This window comes from Natator depressus, chromosome 7 (assembly GCF_965152275.1).
Source record: "Natator depressus isolate rNatDep1 chromosome 7, rNatDep2.hap1, whole genome shotgun sequence".
Taxonomy (NCBI): domain Eukaryota; kingdom Metazoa; phylum Chordata; order Testudines; family Cheloniidae; genus Natator; species Natator depressus.
The window spans coordinates 41009132-41036670 of NC_134240.1; the positions used below are offsets into that span (position 1 = coordinate 41009132).

At 43.2% G+C, this 27539-nt stretch overlaps 1 protein-coding gene across 3 annotated transcripts in view; it reads left to right on the forward strand.

Annotated features, from left to right (window-relative positions):
• The window catches only part of CENPP (centromere protein P), a 310225-nt gene extending 283710 nt beyond the window's left edge, over positions 1-26515 (forward strand). For 2 of the 3 annotated variants that reach the window (XM_074958216.1, XM_074958217.1), the window contains exons 7-9: positions 22467-22546; positions 24665-24756; positions 26185-26515. In XM_074958216.1, the coding sequence (XP_074814317.1) occupies positions 22467-22546; positions 24665-24756; positions 26185-26306 (294 nt within the window). In that variant the 3' untranslated portion in view covers positions 26307-26515. The remainder of the gene's footprint in view (positions 1-22466; positions 22547-24664; positions 24757-26184) is intronic. The other variant, XM_074958215.1, reaches the window with a different exon arrangement.
• Positions 26516-27539: the final 1024 nt, after the last annotated feature.

Below are 27539 nucleotides of genomic sequence, written 5' to 3' on the forward strand. Positions count from 1 at the left end.
TCATTTGTTTTTCATTCTGAAGGTGAGCAAGAACCAGACATCATAACTAAAGCACTAGCACATTTAGACCATTCATGTAAATACTGAAGGAGAACAAGAAAAAGATAAATCTGTCCATTCCTTCCCCCAATGAATATGGCACTCAATAGATACCTGATAGATGGCTATAATTCACATTAATGGGATTCTACTGCCACTAATAAACAGTGAGGTTGGCAGGTTGACTAAATTACAACCTCTTATGTGCTTGGGACCATCTGCTATTCTGTATATAGTTAATTAAGTGATGATAACATCATTGCTCCAGTTTATGAGGCAGTAATCCATCCTTGAATAATCTGACAAGGGAGAAGTAAAATAATACAAAGGTCCTATAATGCTATAATTGTTTGTGTATGGCAGAATATTTTTTATACAGTATAGATATGGGGGAGAAGAATGATCATTGTGTAAATAGAGCAGGTTTCTATGAGGACAATGAGTACTCAGGTAGGGAGCAGTTGACTGTAACATCTCTAATACCCGTATGTGATTTCTTCCTAAGTGCACTTTTCTTGCTATACAGCTAAGGCCTGGTCTACACTCCGAGTTTATGTCGATTTAGCAGTGTTAAATCCGAATTAACCCTGCACCCATCCACACAATGAAACCATTTTTTCGACATAAAGGGCTCTTAAAACCGATTTCTGTACTCCTCCCCAACGAGGGGATTAGCACTAAAATCGGCATCGCCGTTTCGAATTAGTGTTAGTGTGGACACAATTCAAAGGTATTGGCCTCCAGGAGCTATCCCACAGTGCACCATTGTGACCGCTCTGGACAGCACTATGAACTTGGATGCACTGGCCAGGTGTACAGGAAAAGCCCGGGAACTTTTGAATCTCAATTCCTGTTTGGCCAGGCGAGCTCATCAGCACAGGTGACCTTGCAGTCCCAGAATCGAAAAAGAGCTCCAGCATGGACCGAACGGTAGGTACTGGATCTGATCTCTGTATGGGGAGAGGAATCCGTGCTATCAGAACTATGTTCCAAAAGACGAAATGCCAAAACATTTCAAAAAATCTGAGAGGCCATGAGGGACAGAGGCTACATCAGGGACGCAACACAGTGCAGCGTGAAATGTAAGGACGAGCATACCAGAAAACCAAAGAATCAAACGGACGCTCCGGGACAGAGCCCCAGACATGCCACTTCTACGCTGAGCTGCATGCAATTCTAGGGGGGGCCGCCACCACTACCCTACCCCTGTCCATGGACTCCGAGGCTGAGATACTCTCCACCTTGGCTGAGGATTTTGCAGATGGGGAAGATGAGGAGGCCGAGGAGCTTGGGGAGAGCACACAGCACACCGTTTTCCCCGACAGCCAGGATCTTTTTATCACCCTGACTGAAATACCCTCCCAACCCAACGAAGCCGGAGAAGGGACCTCTGGTGAGTGTACCTTTTTAAATATAATACACATTATAAAAGCAAGTGTTTTTTAATGCTTAAGTAGCCCTGAAGACTTGGGATGCATTTGTGGCCAGTACTGCTACTGGAAAAGTCTGTTAATGTGTCTGGGGATGGAGCGGAAATCCTCCAGGGACATCTCCATGAAGCTCTCCTGGAGGTACTCTAAAAGCCTTTGCAGAAAGTTTCTGGGGAGAGCAGCCTTATTCCGTCCTCCATGGGAGGACACTACCATGCCATCCTAGTAGCAAGTAATCTGGTAGCATTGCATGACAAAGCCTGGCAGCGTATGGTCCTGGTGTTTGCTGGCATTCAAGCAACATCCATTCTTATCTCTCTGTGTTATCCTCAGGAGAGTGATATGGTTCATGGTAAGCTGGTTGAAATAGGGGAATTTGGTTAAGGGGACATTCAGAGGTGCCCGTTCCTACTGGGCTGTTTGCCTGTGGCTGAAAAGAAATCCTCCCCACAGTTAGCCACACGGTGGGAGGGGGGGCCATTGGCGCTGAGCTGTTCACGTTTGGCTAGCAGAGATCTTCTCTGATACCAGCCAGGCAGTGGGGGGAGGGCAAAAACGATCATCCCAGAGAATTGGATGGGGGGAGGGGGTTAGTTTGGTTTCTGCTGCTGCACGTTAACAGGAAAACTGCAGCAGTAAATGGCCAACTCAACGGGCTTTGCTTGGTATGGGAAAGGAGGGGGCTGCTGTTATGAAGGTTCCAGAAGCCGAAAGACTATGGCTTACCATGGCTGCCTGCAAGCCGAAAATTCTGTTGCCCAGCCCTGCGTATGTGATCTCTAACACCAAAGCCGCAGGCACACAATATAAGATGCAAAATGCGACCTTGTACCCAAATCACATGTGCTATGTAATGTGAATAGCGTTGTTCACTGTGAAAGAGTATAGCCATTGTTCTGTAAAATGTATCTTTTTAAATACTTCACTCCCTTTTTTTCCTCCAGCAGCTGCAAATGTTTCAAGCCTCCCTCCTCCATCCCAGAGGCTATCTCAGATAAGGCGGCGAAAAAAACGCACGCTCAATGACATGTTCTCTGAGCTCATGCAGTCGTCCGGCACTGACAGAGCTGTATGGAGGGACACAATAGCAGAATACAGGACAGTGGCCGATGAACGTGAGGAAAGGTGGTGGCAAGAAGATCAGAGGAGGCATGAGGAAACACTGGGGATACTGCGGGATCAAACGGACATGCTCTGGCATTTGATGGAAGTTCATGAACGGCAGCAGGATCACAGACTGCCGCTGCAGCCCCTGCTTAACCACCCTCCCTCCTCCCCAAGTTCCATAGCCTCCTCACCCAGATGCCCAAGAACGCGGGGTGGGAGGCTCCGGGCACCCAACCACTCCACCCCAGTGGACAGCCCAAGCAACAGAAGGCTGGCATTCAACAAGTTTTAAAGTGGTCTTTTCCTTCCCTCCTACCCTCCCCCAACACCCCACCTGGGCTACCTTGTGAGTTATCTCCCTATTTTTATAATCAATTAATAAAGAATACATGTTTTTTAAACAATAGTGACTTTATTTCCTTTGCAAGCATGCTGTGATCGAAGGCGGGAGGGCGGGTGGCTTACAGGGAATTAGAGTCAACCAAGGGGGTGGGTTTTCATCAAGGAGAAACAAACAGAAGTGTCACACAGTACCCTGGCCAGTCAGGAAACTGGTTTTCAAAGCTTCTCTGATGCGCACCACTTCCTGCTGTGCTCTTCTAACTGACCTGGTGTCTGGCTGCGCGTATTCAGCGGCCAGGCGATTTGCATCAATCTCCCACCCCGCCATAAACGTCTCCCCCTTACTCTCACAGAGATTGTGGAGCACACAGCAAGCAGCAATAACAGTGGGAATATTGGTTTCGCTGAGGTCTGAGCGAGTCAGTAAACTGTGCCAGCAACCCTTTAAACGTCCAAATGCACACTCTACCACCATTCTGCACTTGCTCAGCCTGTAGTTGAACAGCTCCTGACTACTGTCCAGGGTGCCTGTGTATGGCTTCATGAGCCAGGGCATTAAGGGGTAGGCTGGGTCTCCAAGGATAATTATTGGCATTTCAACATCCCCAACAGTTATTTTCTGGTCTGGGAAGTAAGTCCCTTCCTGCAGCCGTTTAAACAGACCAGAGTTCCTGAAGACGCGAGCGTCATGAACCTTTCCCGGCCATCCCACATTGATGTTGGTGAAACGTCCCTTGTGATCCACCAGTGCTTGCAGCACCATTGAAAAGTACCCCTTGTGGTTTATGTACTGGTTGCCCTGGTGGTCCGGTCCCAAGATAGGGATATGCGTTCCGTCTATAGCTCCACCACAGTAGGGAATCCCATTGCAGCAAAGCCATCTAGCATGACCTGCACATTTCCCAGAGTCACTACCTTTCATAGCAGCAGCTCAGTGATTGCGTTGGCTACTTGCATCACAGCAACCCCCACGGTAGATTTTCCCACTCCAAATTGATTTCCGACTGACCGGTACCTGTCTGGCATTGCAAGCTTCCACAGGGCTATTGCCACTCGCTTCTGAACTGTGAGGGCTGCTCTCATCTTGGTATTCTTGCGCTTCAGGGCAGGGGAAAGCAAGTCACAAAGTTCCATGAAAGTGCCCTTATGCATGTGAAAGTTTCGGAGCTACTGGGAATCATCCCAGACCTGGAACACTCTGCGGTCCCACCACTCTGTGCTTTTTTCCCGGGCCCAGAATCGGCGTTCCATGGCATGAGCCTGCCCCATTAACACCATGATCTCCAAATTGTGGGGGAACACGGTTTTAGAGAAAAGTGTGTTCATGTCCTCATCACCGCGCTGCCGTCACCTCCACGCCTGGTTTTTCAGGTGCTGGTTCTGCATACACTGCACGATAATGCGCGAGGTGTTTACAGTGGTCATAACTGCTGTGGTGAGCTGAACAGGCTCCATGCTTGCTGTGCTATGGCGTCTGCTCCTGCTCGGGCAATCCAGGGAAAAGGGCGCGAAACAATTGTTGCTGTTGATCTGGCAGAGGGAGGGGCGACTGACAACATGGCTTACAGGGAATTAAAATCAGCAAAGGGGGTGGCTTTGCGAGAAACAGAATGGCCCCCTCAAGGATAGAACTCAAAACTGGGTTTAGCAGGCCGTTGATTTCACGGAGGGAGGGAGGAGAAAATGAATAAAAAACAAATCTGGTCTATTTCTTGTTTTGATTCACTTCATCTATCTTTATACATCTTGCTGGCAGCAGACTGTGCAGTACGACCTCTAGCCATCGTCATCTCCTGGGTGCTCGGCAGAAGACGGTGCAGTATGACTGCTGGCCATCGTCTTTTGCTGGCTGCAGATTAAAAGACAGTGCACTGCCGGTAGGACTGAATCGCCATGAGACAAAACTTAAAAGGGAAATGACCTGGCTGAGTCACTCCCATGTTTGCCCAGGCGCTCCTGACGTCATCGAGGTCGGTTAAAAGAGCACCCTGGACTACGTCGACGACGGCTACCAGTCATACTGCACTGTCTGCTGTCAAAAGGCAATAAACTGCTGCTGTGTAGCAATGCAGTACCGCGTCTGCCAGCACCCAGGAGACATATGGTGATGGTTAGCTGAGCGGGCTCCATGCTTGCCGTGGTATGGCGTCTGCACAGGTAACTCAGGAAAAAAGGCGCAAAACGATTGTTTGCCCTTGCTTTCACGGAGGGAGGGAGGGAAGGGGGGGCCAGCGATATGTACCCAGAACCACCCGCGACAATGTTTTAGCCCCATCAGGCACTGGGATTTCTACCCAGAATTCAAATGGGTGGTGGAGACTGTGGGAACTGTGGGATATCTACCCACAGTGCAACGCTCCGGAAGTCAATGGGTGCTTCTGTACTGTGGACACACTTCGCCGACTACATGCACTTAGAGCATTTGTGTGGGGACACACACAATTGACTGTATAAAAACGCTTTCTACATAACTGACTTCTATAAATTTGACCTAATTTCATGGTGTAGACAAGGCCTAAGTCAGGTAACAAGTGATGAACTTACATATTATCTTCTGGACACTCAGCAATATATTGATTATTTTTTCCCCTTTCCAGAGTAGCAAACAGGTAGGAGTGTATATTTCTATGACTGGTTAAAGTTTATTATTCTCCAAAGTGGCTTTTGCATGTTCCCAACTGTGCAATTGAGCTCCAGGAACCTCCTGAAAAAGTATGCCCATTCAGACCACATGAGTTCCCTCTCACAGAACATTAGAAATCTAGATTCTTAGGATCTGAGCTTGCTCCAATCTATCCAGTACCTTCTTTTTTTTTTCTTTCTTTTTTTTTTTTTTTAACAGAGTGAGCTGCAGGCTTAGGGACCTTTGCTTCAGGCCTAGAGAGCTTTCTGTGTTGTTAGTTTATATTGTAGTTTCAATAATTTATGTAATTTTAAAATGTTTAGATGCCACTGTGCTCTTTAAATTCCTGGATGGACTACAGCTTCAGTCCTGAGACGTTATCTCCAATAAAGATCCACAAACAAAGATTTGGTAGAGGTGATGTCCTTTGTGCCCATCTTCATTCATAGACTATGAGGCCAGAAGGGATCATTAGATCATCTAGCCTGACCTTATGTATAAAAGAGGCTATAGAAGTACACCTACTTACTCCTGTATTTAGCCCAATGCTAGCCTTCCAGAAAGGCTTTCAGTCTTGGTGTGAAGACATCAAGAGATGGAGAATCCACCACTTCCCTCAATAGTTTGTCCCAGTACTTAATCACTCTCTCTGCTAAAAATGTGCCTTATTTCTAATTCTTCCAAGATTTGAATGCACCTGTCTATATCAACATGCACCTCAAGGAACCCCATTCCCTAAATTGTTCTATCTGCAGGGCTTTTACACCTTATGCCCAAAGAATAGGCACATTGTTCCATATGACAGAGGCCCATATGAGCGGAACCCTCAGATCTAGCCTTGGGGTTAAGAGCGACATGCTCTTCAAGAAAGGAAGAAGCTGAAGCCTGCAGTGCCAGGCTGGCACCTTCGTTTAGTTTCATGTCAGTGGAACATTCTGTTTTTGATTCTGAGGCTGCTTCTGCATCTGAGTCTGTGCTGAGTCTCCAACATTCCCTGTTTCCCAGCAGAAACAAGCTGGTTTGGTTGTATTGTTGCTGGGGACACGTCTAGATATAGTAGTCTAGATATAGTAGTTTAATTATGAAATATCTTAATTATTTTGTATTAAATATGTAATGTTCTGTGTGTTTTTAATTTAGACAGAAGTTAGGATGGAAAGAGATTATAGTTATTTATAGAGCAGGCTCTTTCATAAATGATATAGACTTCTACCAACCATTTTGGTTTCTTGAATGTCTGCCACTTGTACTGAAATATGAACATACAGCAAACCCCATTTGATTCGAATTTTCTCATCCTTGAGAGCAAGACTGGCTCCAGGAACCAGCGAACCAAGCAATTCGGTGGCCGCACCATCACTCCACTTCCGTGTTCAGCGGCAAGGTTTGTTTTTTTTTGTTTTGTTTTGCCGCTTGGGGCGGCAAAAACGCTGGAGCCGGCCCTGCTTGAGAGGCAAGAGGACCTTGTGTTGGCCAGTGATGGCCTCTTAAGACAATTAAGCAAAGGCACGGCTAGGTTTCCAGTCTCCCTTAATCAGAAGAATGGTGGCTATTATCTTTGATGTGAACAGCAAGAATCACCAGGATTTAGTTGATGCTGGGTCAGACACGCAGAAAGGGATATGGAAATTACAGCAAAACCCTTTGGGAGGAGAGATTGTACTTCATTTTCATTTTATTACAAATCTGTCTACCTATAAGGTCAGCAAATAATTACTGAATTTTAAATATCTTAAACTACTAATCTGTTTAGGATTTAAACCCTGAGTGGTGAAAGTTTTAATTAGTCTAAACACTGGAAAATAAAAAAGCAATGCAAGTTTTAAGGAGAATGCTCTGCTTTTAATCAGTTACTTTACTTGGTATTGATGAGAGAGTTCTCCTGATGCAATTACAAGGTGTGATCCACAGGAAAAGCCATGTGAACATATGCTGTTTAAGTAAAATTGCTCTTGCAATGTATTTTATGATCAGACTAGCCTTGGAGCCTCAAAAGTCTCAAGGAAGCTTATTTTGTTTACATATTGTAAATGTGTGGGAGAGTTCTGTACAACATACATATTAGCAATAGGAGGTTGAGGATGCTAGCCCTCACAAGAACCAAACATTAAGTTCTGAGGCCTGGCCAGCACCTAAAACTTGGGTTGACCTAGGTATATCGCTCAGGGCTGTGAAAAATTTCATGCCCTACGTGACATAGTTAGGTCAACCTAACCCCCATTGTAGACCCAGCTAGGTAGACAGAAAAATTCTGCTACAACCTCTTGAGATGGTGGATTTACAAGAGCGATGAAAAAACCCTTTCCGTCTCTGTGGTGTCAACACTGCAGCATTATAGAGGTGTAGCTGCAGCTGTGCCATTGTAGCAAGCACTTGTAATGTAGCCATACCATGAGTGTCAACATTAATTCTGAATTTATTGTGAAACTGGCTGGTAAGGATGCAAGGAGAGAAGTGGGTGAAATTTCCCAGTATAATCAATTAGCTTTAGGATCTAGCCCCCATCCCCTAATTAAGTCCCCTTAGTGCCTGTCAGCATTCTAAATGGGGCTCTGTTTCTGTTATACAAGTCTGCAGGATCTTTATTTTCTGTCAACTTCTGTCAACCTAACAGTGTCTATACCTGGGCTTAGGTACGGACACCCTTGAACAACGTGGCTAGGTCAACCTGAGTTTTAGCATGTACCTTCTTTGTAACAACACCATTAGTTAAGGAACAGTGTATCTGTCATACCTTTCAGAGCAAGACCTCAGTGTCGTTTAAATGTTCCCTGTTTGTGTTTAACATTTTCCATGTGTCTTATACTAAACAAATCCCTAAATCGACTGTATATAAAGTTGCTGACTATGTTAATTACATTTAAACTATAACATTCATGCTTCATTTTTTATATTCTTGTTTCAGATGATTTTAATTTAAAAGGCCTTGAGGTTTAAATCTAATCCAATACTTTCCAGTGTAAAAAAAAATCGCAGTCTGTATAAATTTTCTTGTATATTCCTTTGTTTTGCTGATGCAGTAGTTCCATTAGTCTGGAAACCTTAAACTGAATGTTGTGGTACAGAGCTTGCATAGTCAAATTTCAAATTTTGGTGCTTTGATTCTAATCTTTAATGACCACAGCAGCATTCATACCACTCAGGTTAACTGTGCGCCAGGACTTCCATTATAAAACACAAAACTGTATATAAAGGGGCAACACTACATGTGTGACAGAGCTGTAACTCCTGCAGAGTTTTGTATGGCAAAAAAAAAATTGAAGTCTACCTGGCAGTTTGAATCCTCTGTTTAACGGTCACTTCTCAGCTTGTTTGAGGGAGTGAAAACATAGCTTCCTGAGTAACCACAGAGAATTACTCATCAGGTTAGGGATTTCAAAATGTTCTTGGCCTGGTATGATGATGTCAGCAGCAGCAACAATGGAATCTGGTCCCAGCACCAATCACACATGACAACATGGTGGTCAGGCCACACCTGAGTTGTGTTGTGGCCTTTGTGTCACCCAGTCTGAGCAAGTACCCCCCTTCCCTTTGCATCTTAAAACAGTTTCTCCGGCTGATTTCTATTAGAACCTTGAAACAAACTGAACATGAATTTTTCTCAGCATTAAATTGAGAAAACTAGAGGTAGGAGGTCACATAGGCATGCTGAGAAGTACTGATCCTCCCTTGTTCCTTGTTGAATGCCAGTCATTTCTTGGATTGCTCTGCATAAAAGGAGTGACCTGTCTCCTCTTCTGAAGCCATAAACAGAAGGTACATTCTGTTGATACAGGCAAATTTACTTTTGCTAGTGGCATTTTTAGCTAATCCCTGGCTTGTGTTTGGTGGCTTGGAAACACATAAGGTGATAAACCTTTGTTCTTGATTACAGCTGTCTTTAAAGGGTAAGAGATGTGTTATAGAGTAATAAATGTCTTCCATGATATGTCAGAACAACCCTGATCACGGCAACACAATTTTATGTTTCTAGGAAGAGAATTGATTTTTAACTTGTGCAATGCCCTCTGTATATTAGACAGTTTAAATAATGTAACTTGTGACAGTTGAGAATAGAAAAAATATTTTCACAGAGTAGGATGATGCCAAATGTTTTAAAACCATTGTTTTCAACCTCCGGTCTGCTGACCCCTATGATCGAATAAGGGGATGATGAAAGAAGTATCCAAAACTGTTCTCTCCCACAGAATCTGTGTTTGGTTCCAAAAATTAAATTTACTTGCATTTTACATAAACATATACTTTTTTCAAATATATAGCACTTTTCTTCCAAAGATCTTAAAACACTTTATAACCATTAAGTATCACAACACAGTTTGATACACTGAGGCAGAGAAATTATTTGTATAAGGGGAGTCAGTGGCTCAAGGATAGAATCCCAGAGCCTTGCCTCCCAGGTCCTTGGTCTCACCAATAGACAGCTATAGCTTATTTTAACATTTTTGAAGGCACCATCAACATAAAACCTTTTAAAACTGCTGTTATTTTTAGGAACACCAAAGATACTATTTTACTGAAAGATTGGTGAAATATTTCTATTTTCAGTTTGTTTACTTTTTGCCTTTGCATATATTTGTTTTGCCCAGTTGTTTGTGAGACAAAAAATAACAAGGAAAAAATTAAAAATATTATTAAAAATAGTAAAATGTGGTTGTAGTGCACTAAAATAGACAGGAAGTCCAAAAGACAGGTATACTACCTGGAGCCTACGTTCGCTCTAAGGTGCATATCAGCGCAGCTGTGCAGGAGGCCACCAAAGGGCACACACTTAGTTAGCAGAGCCGCGCAAGAGTGCACACTCCACTCGGATGTGGCCACAAGCGAGCCTGGAAGATGACAGTGGGGTGAGGTGGGGAATAGGAGACGACTCTCCCACCCCAGCTCTGGGGCTGCGGTAGTGGGGAGAGGCGCCTCTCCCCGGGCCCCAGCCCCAGGACTGCTGCTGCGGGGAGAGATGCTCTCCCCCGGCCCAGGTGCAGCTATGAGGAGAGAGGGCTGGGTGGAGTCCTCTCTCTACCACAGCCCTGGGGCAGCCTGCACCCCAAACCTTTCATCCCCAGCCCCACCCCAGAACCCGCACCCCTAGCAGGAGCCCTCACCTCTGACACACACACTTGAACTCGCTGCTCCAGCCCTGAGCTCCCTCCTGCACCCTGAATCCCACCCCATACCTCAGCCTTGAGCCCCCTCTCACACTCTGAACCCCTTGGCCCGCCACACATCAGCTCCATATTGGTGCACATAACAGAACTGATTCTGCACGTGGATGGGAAAAAGTAGAGGGAATGTTGAACAGCTGTTATTTTTCTTTAAAAAAACAAAAAGTCAATAAACAACAAAAATGTAGATTTCAAGTTGATTTTGTCTTTTCAAATGTGCAGTGAAACAAGAAGCTGTGCATACTGTCATGCATCCTAGCCCTATGTGCTTTGTCTTGTCTAATAGACTTGTTGTGCTTTCAGCAACCCAGAAGTAGTAGTTTAGCATTTTATTGTGTCCTAAATGCTAAAAAAAATTATTGCTTCAATATTTAGTGTTTGTGACCGATTACTTATGGGAAATATTTCCCATTTCTTCACTTTTGTGCTCATTCCCATATCTGAGAAAATAAGCAATTTGTTCTTATTCAAGATCTTTTAGTTTTCAAGCTAACTTTTGACTTATTCTTTCAAATTTAAATCCAAAATTCTAAGAACCTCTCTATTACCAAAGGTAGTTCAGATATTTTTTCCTGTGTATGCAGTCTGTTTAATAGTTACATAATAGATCTTTAGCTGGATTCAACTCTAACATTTGAGACAGAGATTTTTTATAGAGAAATGGCGGGGATGGGCATCCCTTCTTAGTCCCCCATACTTAAATTTACTGTTACACCTTTTATGTAGTTGTTTTAATTTGTCCACCAAATTTTCTACTTTTTAACCTCCTTGGTAAGGTGATCACATTTTATATCCATAATTGCTATGGTGGCTTATGTGTTAGCAGATTTTCTGTTTATTCTTTCCTAAATTGCTATCATTTGACATTGGTTGGTTGATTATGGATGTGGTAGAATTTTCACTTCCTGCTTCCTTCTCATTGTCACTCCAGGAAGTCATCCAGTGGGGATGAAATAAATCATGATTTGAGTCTTTGGGCCAGGTTCTACTTTCACTTATAACCGGACAAACCTTTATGATCTCAGTTGGGTTACATGGATATAACTGAAGTGAGAAATAGGCCCTTTTCCTCTAGATTTTGGCATTTGTGGAGTGAGATAGGGAATAGGAGACAACTCTCCTGCCCCAACCCTCAGGCAGCGGTGGGGAGAGACGTTTCTCCCCCCTCCCCCGCAAACCTCCAGGGCTGTGGTGGCGGGGAGAGATGCTATTGAGGGGCTATTGAGATATTAATGCTTTCTATTCTGTTTCTAATCCAAACCACCTGAACTTCTCACAAGATCAGAGGATCACACTGTAACGTTTCCGTATGTCCATAATTTACTAAAGAAGCCTCTTGAACACTTGAGAAAAATTATTTGGCAACATAAAATTATACCCTTTGTTACTTCCAAACAAGACGCCAATAAGAGGCCTCAGCTGGAGTACTGTGTACTATTCTGGGCTCCACATTTTAGGAGAGAGGTGGGCAAATTGGAGAGAGTCCAGAGGAGAGCACCAAAAATGATAAAAGGTTTAGAAAACCTGACCAATGAGGAAAGGTTAAAAAACAGGGCATGTTTAGTCACAGGAAAAAAAAGACAGAGGGGAGCTGATAAGTCTTCAACTATGTTTAAGACTCAAATATGTTTGAGAGCTGTGATCATTTGTACTCTGTGTCCACTGGAGGTAGGACAAAGAGTAATGGGCTTAATCTGTAGTGAGAGAGATATTTAGGTTAGACATTAGGAAAAACAGTCTAACTATAAAGGTTGTTAAGCTCTGGAATTGCTGTAGGTTTTTAAGAACAGGTTAGACAAACACTGATCAGATATGGTCTAGGTTTAACACTAACCTCCCTGTTTTGTCCTGTGATTACAGGGGTGTTAACAGGCCACTTCACCTGGAACAGTCCCCTAGAATATTTGTGATATATCAAGGCACAGTCCAGATCTGCAACCTTGAGTGCCCTACAATGCCTTGTAGCTCCCACGTAGGCCACTCACAAACAGCCTTCCAGTAAGCAAGCCACATCCTGAGAATGTGTTTGTGTGTGTAAGTAACTGCAGCATACCAGACACACTTGGGTTACACCTGGCTCTGACCAGCCTTGCTCGTACTGCAGAGTGACCCCAACACTGCCTCCAGTCCTGGATTTTCCCCAAGAAATGTATGTCTTGTACTGCCCAACCCTCTTGTAGACAGTAAAAATATTTTAAATGTGTTAGACCTTGAAGGGAATAATATGCCAGTTTATTATCTCAAATAGTTATTCAGACACTTCAATTTAAACACACTGGATTAGATAAAGCAGTAAAATAATTTTATTAACTACAAAGAGATTTTAAGAAAGTGAGTACAACTAATGAGGCATAAAAGTCAGATATGGTCATAAGATGTTTACTAATGCCTAGCTTAAACTCTATTACATACAAGCAAAGTTTTTTACCACATGCTCCAGCAGATTACCAAACACTCAGGTCAGGAACCATCTCCCAGAGTCCAATGACTGCTTCCTTTGTCTCTTCATGCACAGTGAATGCAATGGGCAAGGAGAGGAGTGTGGGGGGGTGCCTTGGGATGTTTTCCCTCCTTTTTATAGTTTCTGTCCCCTTCTTGAAAAACATTTCCAGCTGAGAACCAGGATCCAAAGTGTCTATGTGGCAGATATTCCTTACTGGTGTTTTCAACTGTTTGAATTCCCTTTGCCTTCCCTTCCTGCTTAATGACTTTGTTTACTGCTTTAATGGAAATTAAGTAGAGTACACATTCCTTTGTTTAGAACAGAATTGTTTGCCAACTTTTGTTTGGGCAGGGCTGTGGGGTTTAGAACATGTATTAATGTTATAACTTCACATACAATGTTGCCACACATATTGTATCAGGACACTATTGACCAGTAAATTGTAAGTTTTCAAATGATACCTTACAAGGCATACTTTGTACAAAGGTTATTACAAGAGTGTGTAAGGTGTGAATACAGGGGTGTAGACTGTCACAATGTGTTAACTACTTATACTAAACAATCTCTCCCACTTTGTATTTAGCTGTGACACTCTGAGCACCTTTCCCAGACTTGAAGAAGAGCAGTGTAGATCAAAAGCTGGTCTCTTTCACCAACAGAAGTTGGTCCAATAAAAGAGAGCACCTCTCCCACCTTGTATCTGTAATATCCTGGGACCAATATGGCCACAACAACATTGCTAACAACTCTTTCTGTGGCCAGTAAAAGAGCTGCATAGCTTTGTCCCACCCACTTATCAGTTCGTTTCATCCTTTTTCCTTTGTCACATCCTACTGTCTTCTCTCTCTTTGCTCCTCCCATGGTAGTATCCTTCCCTTGCTTGAGATGCTGCACCTTTTCCCACATTAGCCTTACTTTTACATCTTTTCATGCACCTTCCTCTTTCTCTTCACATGGTATACTGCCACAACTGAAAGTAGTCGAGGTGCTCAAGCTGTTGCACACTCAATATAAACTAGAGGGAACTGGACAGGATTTAGTACTCACTCCTCACTTTGGTCCACCAGGTCCCAGATTTTTAATCCTCTAAACATGTTGGAAAGCCTGTCTTTTTTCTCTCTAAAGGTTGTTGAGCATAGCATGGATGAGGTGGATATATTTATGGGCAGTCCTTCACTTCTGTTGTGGTTTTAATTTACAAGATAGGCACCCAGACCACAATGATGGATGTCCATTATTATGGTTTAGAAATGTGAAGGAAGAAATAAATAAATACTTGATAAAAAGCATGCTTTTATTTTTCTTTGAGTGATGATCCCTATTGTATTCCACTGAGGGTTTACACATGCACAGTATGCGTCTGGAGCCAGAGAATTTGAAAGTAGTGTCAGTTTGGTCAGCGCATGCACCATGCTCACCTCATGGTTTCGTCTGAGGTGATAAAGGGTGGGGCAGACTGACATGTCTCCAGTTCCTTCTCACCACTGCATGGGCCGGGTCAGATCTATTACTGTCCTCTTGCGTGTGATGCACCTTGAAAAGTTATATATAGTTAGTTTTATAGTATTTTTGTTGTTTTTACTGCTTTTCATAGTTTTTAGGAGTAGTATTGGGACTTTGGGGGGGTTGTTTTCTCATAAACACCCTCTCCTTTCTACCTCCGTACCACATGTGGGTACTGAACTATGCCAAAGACCCCAGGCTTTAAAATCTGTGCCTCCTGCCCACTTTCCTTCTCAGTCAGCGACGAACATCAACGCTGTCTCTACTCCTTGGGAGAAGCCAACAGTACACCCAGATGCAGTATCTGCCAGTCCGTCGCCAGTCCTTCCCCAGCCATATGCGAGAAGGTCAGGCTCTCTCCTCTGGAAGCACCTGATGGAAGTTGCCGTGCGTCATTTGGACCCACATCAGGGAACCTCCCCTGTACATTAGCCTCAGACAACCAGGAGTGTACCTCTGCCTACCATTTCCTAGTCTGGCACCAGCGATACCACCACTATGGAGCCCATGTTGATGGGTAAGGAAGCATACACATAAGAATAGCAGTAAGACTTCTTCCAAACCTAAGAAAGGGGATGCTCCTTCCATGAGTTCCAGACATGGGAAGGGGGTGCACTCTATAAAGCGCACAAACACAAGAAGAGGCCGCACAACCCGCCGGATCTGCTGGTACCAGGTACCAAACCGCATACACCATCAACATTGGCACCCCATAAAGTACAAGATTTGTGCACTCAGGGGAAGACCACCAATCTGATACTGGTTCCAGAGAGAGTACCCTTAACACCAGGGAGCTAGGGAAAAGTGCCAGATCCCCAGGAAGTGTTTGCCCTGGGAGAGCTGAGATCTCCACAATTTCAGGGACCTTCCACTTCTTGGGAGAGGATATCTCCCACTCAGGACATGCCACAGATGAGGCACCCCTCACCCCCTGCTCCAACAGTCTACACACTTCCACCAGCTCCGATGGTACCCCAAGGGAATTGGTGTCCAAATTTTCATCTTTGCAGGAGTCGGATGAGGGGCAGGGACTGCCCATCCCCTACTGCCACTATAGTACCCAAAGAGGCCACCTACATCATGGCAATATCCTCCAGTCCTGCAGCCATGGAGCCACTGGTCCCCCCTGCTGTGCAGCCCACTGCAGCACCCTCTAGATCCATCATGCTGGCCCTACTGGGGAGGCAGGCCCTAATACCCACCTTCAGAACCCACCGGTTCCATGAGGGAAACTTCACCTGCCTCCCCATCTCAAGCATGTTCAAGTAGATGCCCAGAGCCGATGATGGAAGAAGAGCTGCTCAGTCGAGTTCTGATGGTACCACTGGAGCAGATTCCCATCATCCCCCCCAGATGCGACAATGACTTTAGCGTCCTCCTCTTCCCCAAATGACTTCCACCAGTTCCAGGAGATACAGAGTGGCAAGAGAGCTTCCCCTGGAGGAGATCCAGGGCACTCAGCATAAGCTCCTGGATAGCCTTCACTTATGAACGCCGGGTAGAGATGCTCTGCCAATCAACAATGCTATCCTCGAGCCAGCTAGAATAGTTTGGCAATGGCATACAGCAGTCATATGTACGCCTATCCCCAAGAGGTCAGAAAAACGCTACTACATACTAGCTAAGGGGTCTGAGTTTCTTTTCTCACATAACCTCCCTCCCCCAATTCACTTGTGGTCTGGGGGCAATGGAACGGTCCAAATAACACCCACACTCCACTCCATCTGATAAGGAGGGCAAGCAAGTTGGATTTTGGGGGTCAAAAGGTCTTCTCCTCAGCCAGCCTTCGATTCAGGATTTCGAATGATTAGGCATTAGTTGCCAAATATGATTTCCTGAATTACAGCAAACTGGAGGAATTTGTTGAAAAACTACCACAGCAAGACCATGCCCGATTCCAGGCAATCTTAGAGGAAGGGAAATTGGTGTCAAGGACATTGCTTCAATCAGCTGTCAATGTGACAGATACTTTATCTTGCTCTATGGCGACGGGCAAAGTTCTGCCATGGGAATTGTGGCTCCATGCCCCTGGTTTCCCCAGGGACGTACAAAATACCATCAAAGACCTCCCTTTTGATGAATCAGAGGTTTTAAACCAGAAAACAGGTGATTCCCTCCATACCCTCAAGGATGCAAGAGCTACACCTCGTTCCTTGGATATTTACACACCTGTGCTAAAGTGTAAATTCTACCACTTGCCATCCATACAACATTACAGGACATCCCAGTTTTTCCATCAGATGCCTTACAAACCACTATGGAAGTGTCAAAAGATTCAAAGATCTCACCTTCTGGGTCCACCTTTACAGCCTTCCTCCTCCCACATGCAGCTCCCGAAGAAAAGATATTTCTTAGAAACTTTAGAGAACTGTCAACCACCTTGCCTACTGCCATACAACCATCCCACTCCCTTTGGGCGTCGTCTAGCACTCTTTTTTTCAGCTTGGAGTTGCAATAACAACAAACAAATGGGTGCTAAATGTCATCCACCATGTCTATATGGTTGAGTTCAGCATGCTACCTCATCCACAGCCCCACCCTCCATGTCTCCTCAGGGATCACTCTCATGCCAGCATTCTCACTCAAGAGGCGAACTCCTTACTACAAAGAGGAGTGATAGAGCAGGTTCCTCCAGAATATCAAGGGACGGGGTTCTATTCAACTTACTTCCTGGTACCCAAAAAGAAAGGCGGGTGGAGGCCAGTTCTGGACCTCCACCTTCTCAATCACTTCATCTGCAAGCCCAAGTTTTGTATGGTCACACTAGCAGCGATCAACCCATCATTGCAAGAAGGCAAGTGGTTTACAGCTCTTGATATGCAAGATGCCTGCTTTCACATGGACATTCATTTGGCCCTCACATGGTTCCTGAGGTTCACAATCAGATCACATAATTTTCAGTACAGGGTTCTTCCATTTGGACTCAATGCTGCTCCCCAAGTCTTCACCAGGGTTTTCTCTGTCGTGGCAGCTTACATCAGGCATTATGGGGTCCTCGTATTCCCATATCTTGATGACTGGCTCCAGGTGGCACAATCCAGATGCAAAGCCCAAGCTCCAACCTCCATGTTACCTGGCCTCCTTTCTTCCTTTGGAATCAGTATCAACATCAAAAAATCAACCTTGGAACCGACACAATCCCTAGACTTCATAGGGGCCTCTGCCCACTCGGTCATAGCATGAGCCTACCTACTGCGAGACAGGTTCCAGGCTCTGCAAGAACTCGTAAACCACATAATCAACAATCCATCTGTCCCAGCCAGGACTTGACTATCCCTCCTTAGCCACATGGCCCCGTGCACATAAGTCACCATCTTCGCTGCGTCCGGATGTGGCTCCAGATGGTTTACTCACCCAAACCTCATGCTGACAGCCCCTTCCCTCAGGTACTCTTTCCCCTCCACTGGTGGATGGACCCATGCCAGGTCTGCATAGGGGTTCCCATTCTCCCCTCCTCCCTGGACAAGACCATCATCACCAATGGTTTCCTTGTAGGCTGGGGAGAGCACATGGGCAATCACATGATGCAGGGAACATGGACTCCTGGGGAATCCAGGATGCACATCATTATTCTGGAACTTCAGGCTGTAAGGAAGGTATGCCAAGCATTTCTCCCCTTCACCCGTTCCCATAATGTTCTTATTATGTTGGACAACGTCGCCACCACTGTTTGCTACATCAACAAACAAGGGGTCACAAACTCGACTGTTCTATGTTTAGAAGCAATCAACCTCTGGCACTGGTGCACCGCCCATCATATCCTCTTATCTGCAGCATATCTCCTGGGGATTCAGAATGTGATTGCAGACTTGCTGAGCAGACAGTTTGTGATCGACCACGAGTGGGAACTCCACGATTCCATGGTGCATGACATCTTTGACCAGTGGGGACTCTGACCAGAGACCTCTTCACCTCCCCTATCAACTGCAAATGCAGCACATGCTGCTCCAGTGGGTGGTCTTCATCTCCACTCTCAAGGCGATGCTCTCAAACTCCCCTTGTCAGACTAGATCAACTATGCCTTCCTTCCTCTCCCACTCCTACCATGAGTACTCCACAAGATCAGATGAGACAGAGCAAGTCTCATCCTGATCGCCTCCAACTGGCCCAGACAGTTCCGACTTCCCAACCTCCTTTGTATGTCCGCCCATTCCCACCTTCCCCAATCTACTGACACAGCATGATGTCAAGATCAGACATCCCAATCCACCAGCACTTAACCTCAAAGCGTGGTATTTGGATGGGCATCTTCTTTAGAATGGGCGTGTAAGAAGAAAACAAAGAAAGAAGAAGTGGGACCACTAAACACTGAGGATGGAGTGGAGGTTAAGGATAATCTAGGCATGGTCCAGTATCTAAAACAAATACTTTGCCTCAGACTTTAATGAGGAGCTTAGGGGTAATGGTAGGATGACAAATGGGAATGAGGATATGGAGGTAGATATTACCACAGCCGAGGTAGAAGCCAAACTTGAACAGCTTAATGGGACTAAATCAAGGGGCCCAGATAATCTTCATTCAAGAATATTAAAGGAACTGGCACATGAAATTGCAAGCCCATTAGCAAAAAATTTTAATGAATCTGTAAATTCAGGGGTTGTACCATATGACTGGAGAATTGCTAACATAGTTCCTATTTTTAAGAAAGGGAAAAAAGGTGATCCGGGTAACTACAGGCCTGTTAGTTTGACATCTGTAGTATGCAAGGTCTTGGAAAAAATTTTGAGGGAGAAAGTAGTTAAGGACATTGAGGTCAATGGTAATTGGGACAAAATACAACATGGTTTTACAAAAGGTAGATCATGTCAAACCAACCTGATCTCCTTCTTTAAGAAGGTAACAGATTTTTTAGACAAAGGAAACACAGTGGATCTAATTTACCTTGATTTCAGTAAGACATTTGATACAGTTCCATATGGAGAGTTATTAGCTAAATTGGAAAGGATCGGGATCAATATGAAAATTGAAAGGTGGATAAGGAACTGGTTAAAGGGGAGACTACAATGGGTCACATTGAAAGGTGAACTGTCAGGCTGGAAGGAGGTTACTAGTGGAGTTCCTCAGGGATTGGTTTGGGAACCAATCTTATTTAATCTTTTTATTACTGACCTTGGCACAAGAAGTGGGAATGTGCTAATAAATTTTGCGGATGACACAAAGCTGGGAGGTATTGCTAATACAGAGAAGGACCGGGATATCATACAAGAAGATCTGAATGACCTTGTAAACTGGAGTAATAGTAATAGGATGAAATTTAATAGTGAAAAGTACAAGGTCATGCGTTTAGGGATTAATAAAAAGAATTTTAGTTATAAACTGGGGATGCATCACTTGGAAGTAACAGAGGAGAAGGAGGACCTCGGAGTATTGGTTGATCACAGGATAACTATGAGCCGCCAATGTGATATCACTGTGAAAAAAGCTAATGCAGTCTTAGGATGCATCAGGCGAGGTGTTTCCAGTAGCGATAAGGAGGTGTTAGTACTGTTATACAAGGCACTGGTGAGACCTCATCTGGAATATTGTGTGCAGTTCTGGTCTCCCATGTTTAAGAAGGATGAATTCAAACTGGAACAGGTACAGAGAAGGGCTACTAGGATGATCCGAGGAATGATCAGTATAAAGAGCTTGGCTTGTTTAGCCTAACCAAAAGAAGGCTGAGAGGAGATGATTGCTATCTATAAATATATCAGAGGGATAAATACCACAGAGGGAGAAGAATTATTTAAGCTCAGTACCAATGTGGACACAAGAACAAATGGATATCAACTGGCCATCAGGAAGTTTAGGCTTGAAATTAGACGAAGGTTTCTAACCATCAAAGGAGTGAAGTTCTGGAACAGCCTTCCAAGGGAAGCAGTAGGGGCAAAAGACATATCTGGCTTCAAGATTAAGCTTGATAAATTTATGGAGGGGATGATATGATGGGATAGCCTAATTTTGGCAATTAATTGCTCTTCAACTATTAGCGGTAGATATGCCCAATGGCCTGTGATGGGATGGGATCTGAATTACTACAGAGAATTATTTCCTGGGTGTCTGGCTGGTGAGTCTTGCCCACATGCTCAGGGTTTAGCTGATCACCATATTTGGAAGGACATTCCGTCTTTACACACCTGTTGACTGCTAGATTTTGGAAAGGCCTCATCAGAACCTTCCCACCCATACAACCCATCACTCCCCAGTAGGACCTCAACCTAGTTCTATCTGTACTAATGAAACAGCCCTTCGAACCACTGGCATCGTGCCCTATATCCCTCCTTTCCACAAAGGCCACCTTCCTTATTGCTGTCACTTTGGCGGGACGGGTCGGTGAACTTGGGGCCATGATGGGTTTCTCTTTTCATGACTTTCCATACAGATAGTCTCCTCATGCCAGCATCCCAAATTTTTTCCAAAGGTCATCTCCCAGTTTCATGTTAATCAATCCATTCACTTTTTCTTCCCAAAGCTGCACAACTCTGAAGAAGGATGACAACTCCACTCCCTCGATGGGACAAGACCAGTCAGGAAATCCCCCAGACTGTTTGTTAGAATAGCTAAAAGAATGAAACATCAGGCACACTGCACACACAGACTCTCCAAGTGGATTTCGGGGTGTGTTACACTCCCTCAGTTATCTGTTCTGCCTCCGCACTCTGGGGTGTGGGCCCATTTTATGAGAGCTCAGGCTTTGAATATGGCCTCCTTCCATGATGTGATTAGATGATCATAATGGTCCCTTCTGACCTTAGTATCTACGAATCTCTGAATCTATGTACCACTCTAGGACAGGTAGAGCAGCCACAAAGAGATCAGTACACACCATTGCTACACATTATGCCTTGGTGTAGGACTCAGCGGCAGCTGCCTTCTTCAGTGCAGCTGTCCTTTGCTCAACCCTTCCATCTTCATCCCTGCATCCTCCTCTGACTTAGGTACTGCTTGTTAATCACCTTCAGTGGAATACAATAGGGACCATCCTTGAAGAGGAGGAGGTTACTTAAAGATAGTAGTCCCTATCTGTATTCTACTTCCTGCCCTCCTTCCCCTCTGCTGCGGATTTGCAGTGAAAAAGGATCTGGAAATGCCCTTTAATCACCTTGGGTGAAACCTGAAATGAGCCAGGGTGCATGCGCAGACTAACAGACACTACTTTCAAATTCTCTGGCTCCAGACGCATGGTGCCGGGGCGTAAACCCTCAATGGAATACAGATAGGGACCACACATCACGAAGAACCTCCAGTTACAGGTAATAACCTCCTCTTTTAAGTGCAAATTTTGTCTGACTCTGGAGTGTTAACGAGCTTCCCCACAAATTAAGATGTTTTAATGTTTAGGAGAGAGAGTGCTTCCAGTTTTGGCCAGTCATTCTAGAAGAGAAATTCTGTCATTTACATTTTATTGTGTTGAAGCTCACATTTTAAAGTTAAGTATTAAGAAAAGATGAAACATTAAAACATGTTTAATCAACAAATGATCTGAGTAACCAACAAGGAAATTAATCCATTTTGTTTTCTCATTCTTTTGGAGAATCACTGCTGGAACAAAAAGGAGCTGTGATGGACATGCCACAATGCTGTCTAACAAACTGAGTATATTAATGAAGGTTTTGTTTTGTACATTTAATACACATTTTGCTCTTACATACACCTGATTTTGTCTAAACATTGTTAGAGCTTTGCAATTCACTTCAGTATAAATTTAGCACTTTTTAGTCTTTGTCTTTAATAGTTCTTAAGATCAATTGTAACTGGAAAAAAAGTTTATTCTGAAGCCAGTTTGTGTAGTTACCACCTTTACTGCTTGGTTATATTCTTATTTCCCTTTTTATTAACAGGCCAAATATCCTGATATTGTAAGACTTCCTGAAGGACCGTCTGGCGATTACCTGGTTATAAGGAGCCCTGAACTTTCTGGGTAAGACATTTCAAGATGCTTATTAATGTCTGTATTTAAGAAGAATTGAACAAAACCTGAAATTTGAGTTAATGGTCTCTAGGGCTGGAAATAAATCCACCAATAACTGTTTTTCAGTTTCACCTTCATACACTGAAAGGTAGTTTAATGTCAGAATTACATTGTTTATTTTTTAAAGAAAAGTCACCTATCGCTCTAGTGTATACGATGGGGTTGTGTGATGCTTTTCATAGATGCAACACATACAAAAATCTTGGGAGACAAGAAGCAAATAGCATGTGGTGCAAGCTATTTCACGATGGCCTTTCTGGGGATGACAACTATATGTTGCTACTTTATAGAGCCCTTTAGAAAAATATACAACATAAAAGAGATAGACAGTAGGAGGCTCCAGTAGAATTTTAGATTTTGAATTACATTTTAAATAAATTATACTAGTATTAGACTTCATCCTGATCAGCTATAGTTGAAAACATCTCTGTTGCAATGTATGCCATTACAAATACTGTTTGTGAACCAGGGGCTGAATCTTGCTCATCTCATTAATGACAGTAATTCAATCAATGGAGCAATGTCAGTAAGGTGAGCAGAATTTGGCCCCAAATCTGTATATTTAAGAGCTCTAAGAGTCAAGATAGGCCAAGGAAGCAGTTCCAAAGCTCTTTGTAGCCCAAGTTCAAAGTTCGATTCGGTGCTGGGTAAAATCTAAGGTGTTCTCCTAAGATCTTAGCTCAAGACACTGGAAATCTCATAAAATACCTGCTCTTGTAACATTTCTAACGATCTGGTCCCAAATTCCTGCAAGGCTGATTGCATCAATCCAGAACCAGGAAGTAGGTACCTTCCACTATGGGTCTGACCCACAAACCAACCCAAAATGAAAGGTTTGGGACCCTAGGATTGAAATCAAAAACATGTCCCTGCCACACACTATACCTTAAATTGGAAGTGTTTCAAATTAGAGGTTGCAGTTTTGTTCCACCTTTGTTCTCTCCTCTGATACCCTGCCACAGTTGTGGTCAGGAGAGATCCTGATCCCTATTGATATAACAGACAGGGGCAGTTGGCAGTAATTCTCTACAAGAGCCTGGGATTCAGCAATGTCTTCCTGCCCCTGGTCTGAGTGGTCCAGATTTGCCAATTTTCAACGTCATGCTGCAGGGCCTGTTTGTTTCACCTCATGCACAAAGAGTTAGGAGGGTCTGAGGTACAGGGTGATGTGTGGGGGAAGATAGTATTTCATTATGTACTGTTGCTCGGTAGGAGGGGTAAGCTGCTTGAATTACATTTTGCCTTTGTAATAGTGAATAAATTGATAGGGTCCTCAGAGGATGTGTGGGTGTTTATTACTTCTAACGCAAAATATATAAATAATGGTTACTAAGATTATTTGAAACAAAGGGTCTTGGTTACATAGTTTTTCCCTCAGTTTATGAAGGTGATAAGGCATTAATTTGCTAACTTTCTTACACAGGGAAACCAGAACTACACAAAGTTGGAGGTGATCATTTCCCCTGTCCTCCAATCTTTTTCATTATACTACATTTAGATTTACCAAGTCTTCTTTATTAGTTACTCCTGGGGGAATTCTGAGACAGAAAATTAAAAATTCTGTGCATATTTTAAAATTCTGCTTATTTTATTTGTCAAAATAACACACTACAACCCCACCAGTTTCAATTATTTCAATTATTTTGGTAATTTATTTCAAAATCTGTCAGCAACTATGCCTGTTACAATACAGACAATGAAAAATGATCAGGCACCCCCTTCCTCCATCCCAATGTGGCCCAGCACCCACTCTTCCCTGTCCCCATGTGGCCCTGTGCCTCCACTCCCATTCAGCCCCTGCCCCAGTCTGTCCCCCTATATCCAGACCTGGCCCTACTGCCTTCAGGAAGGCAGCCTCTTCTCTTCCCTATCACAGCTGGGGATGGCCCCAAAGCAGCTGGTCTGGTCTAGTGCCACAGTGGCCCCTGGTGGGCAAAAGACATAACTGCAGCAACTTTGATAAGTTATTTTCTGCAGGAAAAAAATTATACATGGAAGAAAACTTTGGCATAGAAAAATACAAGCTACTTTTGTGCATTAAAGTGCTTCCCAATATGCATGATACAGGTTTGAGTTAATGATTGTTTGGAAAATATATGTGGATGAAGAAGGGAGAGTTATACCTGTCCTGGATCTTCTGCCTAGAATACCAGTGCAAGGTAATATGCCTGTTGTATATTTTAAAGGTGTTTTCCCTATTTCTGACTTTAAATAGTTTGTGTCCTGGTATTTATGGACTCTGGGCTCACAATACAGAGCATGTTACACACCGTATGTCATACTTTACTTTGCTCTGACTTGTGATGTGTGGCAGATCTAGCAGAACCTATTTTGACTAGTATTTTGTAGGAAAGGCTGCAAAAATGAAAGCTGGCATTTTATTAGGAATGTTTTTGAAACTGACACACTGGTCTATCATCCCAATAGGCATAAACCTATGTCTACTAAGTGTTCCCTGTTAAAAAAAATGTGCTTGGTGTGTAATAACGGTAATGCTTTTTGAAAGTCATGACAGCTCAGGCCAAGAACAACTTTTGTTAGAGTCTGAAGATTTCACAGCCTGACCCCTTAAAAAAAATTTGTCAAAGCTCATTGAAACAACATTGTTGTTGGTTTTTTTGTTTTTTGAGGGGGAAGGGTTCATCTAGCTTGCTGTGCTGCTTTAACTTCCAACAAATAACAAACTTAGAGCAAAACTAATTAAAAAGCCCAATCTCATCCCAAATTTCAGTTTAGTGGCATTCTGGTGTGTTGCAGGGCATGGTGGAAATGTCAGTCAAACAGAAGCACCCTGTTCTCCCTGCTACCTATTTTATATGCCACTGGAGTCTGTCTCATTGAAGACACATTATAAAAACAAAGCAGATCCATCAATGTTTTTGGAAATCTAACTGCCTTTGATTGTTAGGTATTTATTTATACAGTGACTCTAATATGTTCTAGTACTTCCTCCTCTGCCTCTGTACATGCTTCCAAATTGACTGATCTTAAACAGGTCCCCTCTTCTAAAGCAGGTAGAAGCTACCTGAAATCTGTTTGTGATGGCAGCACCTTTGGTAGGGGAAAGAGTTGTCCAGAAACCACAATACTACTTTGTCAGGCTCTGGAGGGGTCTCTAGGAAGCTTGAGGTGATGCTGAAGCTTCCACAGGCTATGTTTATTTTCATGTTTCATTAATGTATACAGATGTAGCCCCTTACTGCAAAGCAAGAAGTTCAGAATCCCTTGATTTTATCCTTTTCCTTGTAAGGGTATTAACCAGCTGATTTTTAGTTTACATTCCACTGCTGTTGTAAAGCTTGAGAATAACCAGGCTGTTTTTCTAAAGACAGAGGCAAACAACTGGAGACATAATTATTCCAAGCTGATATGTAAATTAGTCTAACAGACAAATAAAGCAAAGGCTTCAAACCCCTTATTCAAATGATTGAATTAAGTGTGCAACTTAAACACCTCTGCTAAGGAGGAAAAAGTATGTACTGCTCTAAGTCTAGTCACATGAGCCCAGTACTGTCCTCTTAACTAGGTTTTATGCTCTGTATATTTGCTGTAGTTAGGACTTAATTGTATTTAATCTTTTCTTGCAGCCCTGCAGGATAAGAAAGCAGCTGTGGAAAATGGACCCCAGTGCTTCAGAAACATGCTCCTTTTGCTGGGGATTGAGGCCGCCATTGAAAGTCTGATCAAATCAGTTGGCATGGAGAAATGAATACTACTTACAAAACTTTAACTGGTAGAAATTTGGAAATTCTTTTAATTATGATATTGAGTTATACAGTATTATTTTATTGAATATAAACATTAAGTTATTTTCCATTTAAAAACCATACCCATAAACATGCTATCTGTACAATTATGGCACGTTATATATAAATTGTCATGACATGAAAAATAAATACAGCAATTTAAATACAAAAATGCCAAATAAAATAATTAGAGTGAATTTCATTATAAATTTAACTTTCTGAATTAATGTACCAGAGTGGTTCTTCTGTCCTTAACATTTTCTAGAACGGGTTACAGGAACATATGCTGTCAAATTCAAGTCAATAAAAAGTGGAAGTTTCACTTCACAGCTCTATACAAAAAGTACAGTGATTTTAAAATAGAGAGAACGGTGACACTGAAAGAATAAAGTTGTATTTAAATATTCCTGCTACTCAATTAAGCTAGAATTACAGAAATTAATGACCAATCCAGCCAAATTTAAGTTCATGAAGAATAGTCAGGTGGTTAGAAATCAATTTTGTGAATGCTAGTGAAACAGTACAGCTGCTGCTGCTTCTGTAATGTGGACGGAGAACAGACACTACTGCTTTCACACAGTGTTACACATTACTTACTGTTTAACATGGTTTGGTTTCAAAGCACTGAAAGCTTGCATCATCATCGAGACAGGTTACTGCTGGCAGACAATAGTCGAGGAATATTGTCAACTTGATACTTTACACATTGCATTCCATGAACAAATATGAAGCAGTTTCAAGACAATTCTTGCAACCTCATTAGGGCTCTGTCAGATATTTTAGAATTAGCTCACTTGTAAATGTCTAGCATTTTTCAAAGGGGGAAACCATAATACATTTTTAGGGGAAGGAAAACAGTCAATTTTGCACTGGCTTTTAAAAGTACTGCAATAGTCAGGCATTTTCCATATACTTAAGTGACCACCTCATTTTACTTTTGGCGGCCTTTAAACATTGGAAAAGTGATGGCAGGCAAGCTCAAAATTAATCGCTAGTACCTTAAAAATGGTGTATTTTTCTGGGTTCAGGGGGCCAAAAAGGCTATAATTTATGTAAACGTAGAACTCCCTTGCTAAGTAGTTTCAATGAAGAGTTCTTTTGCAAACTCAAGTGCATGATTCTGTAAGTATTCATACACAACTACAAGCTGGTGTACATTTTGATGGAGCAAGCAGTGTACACCCATTTACATTCAC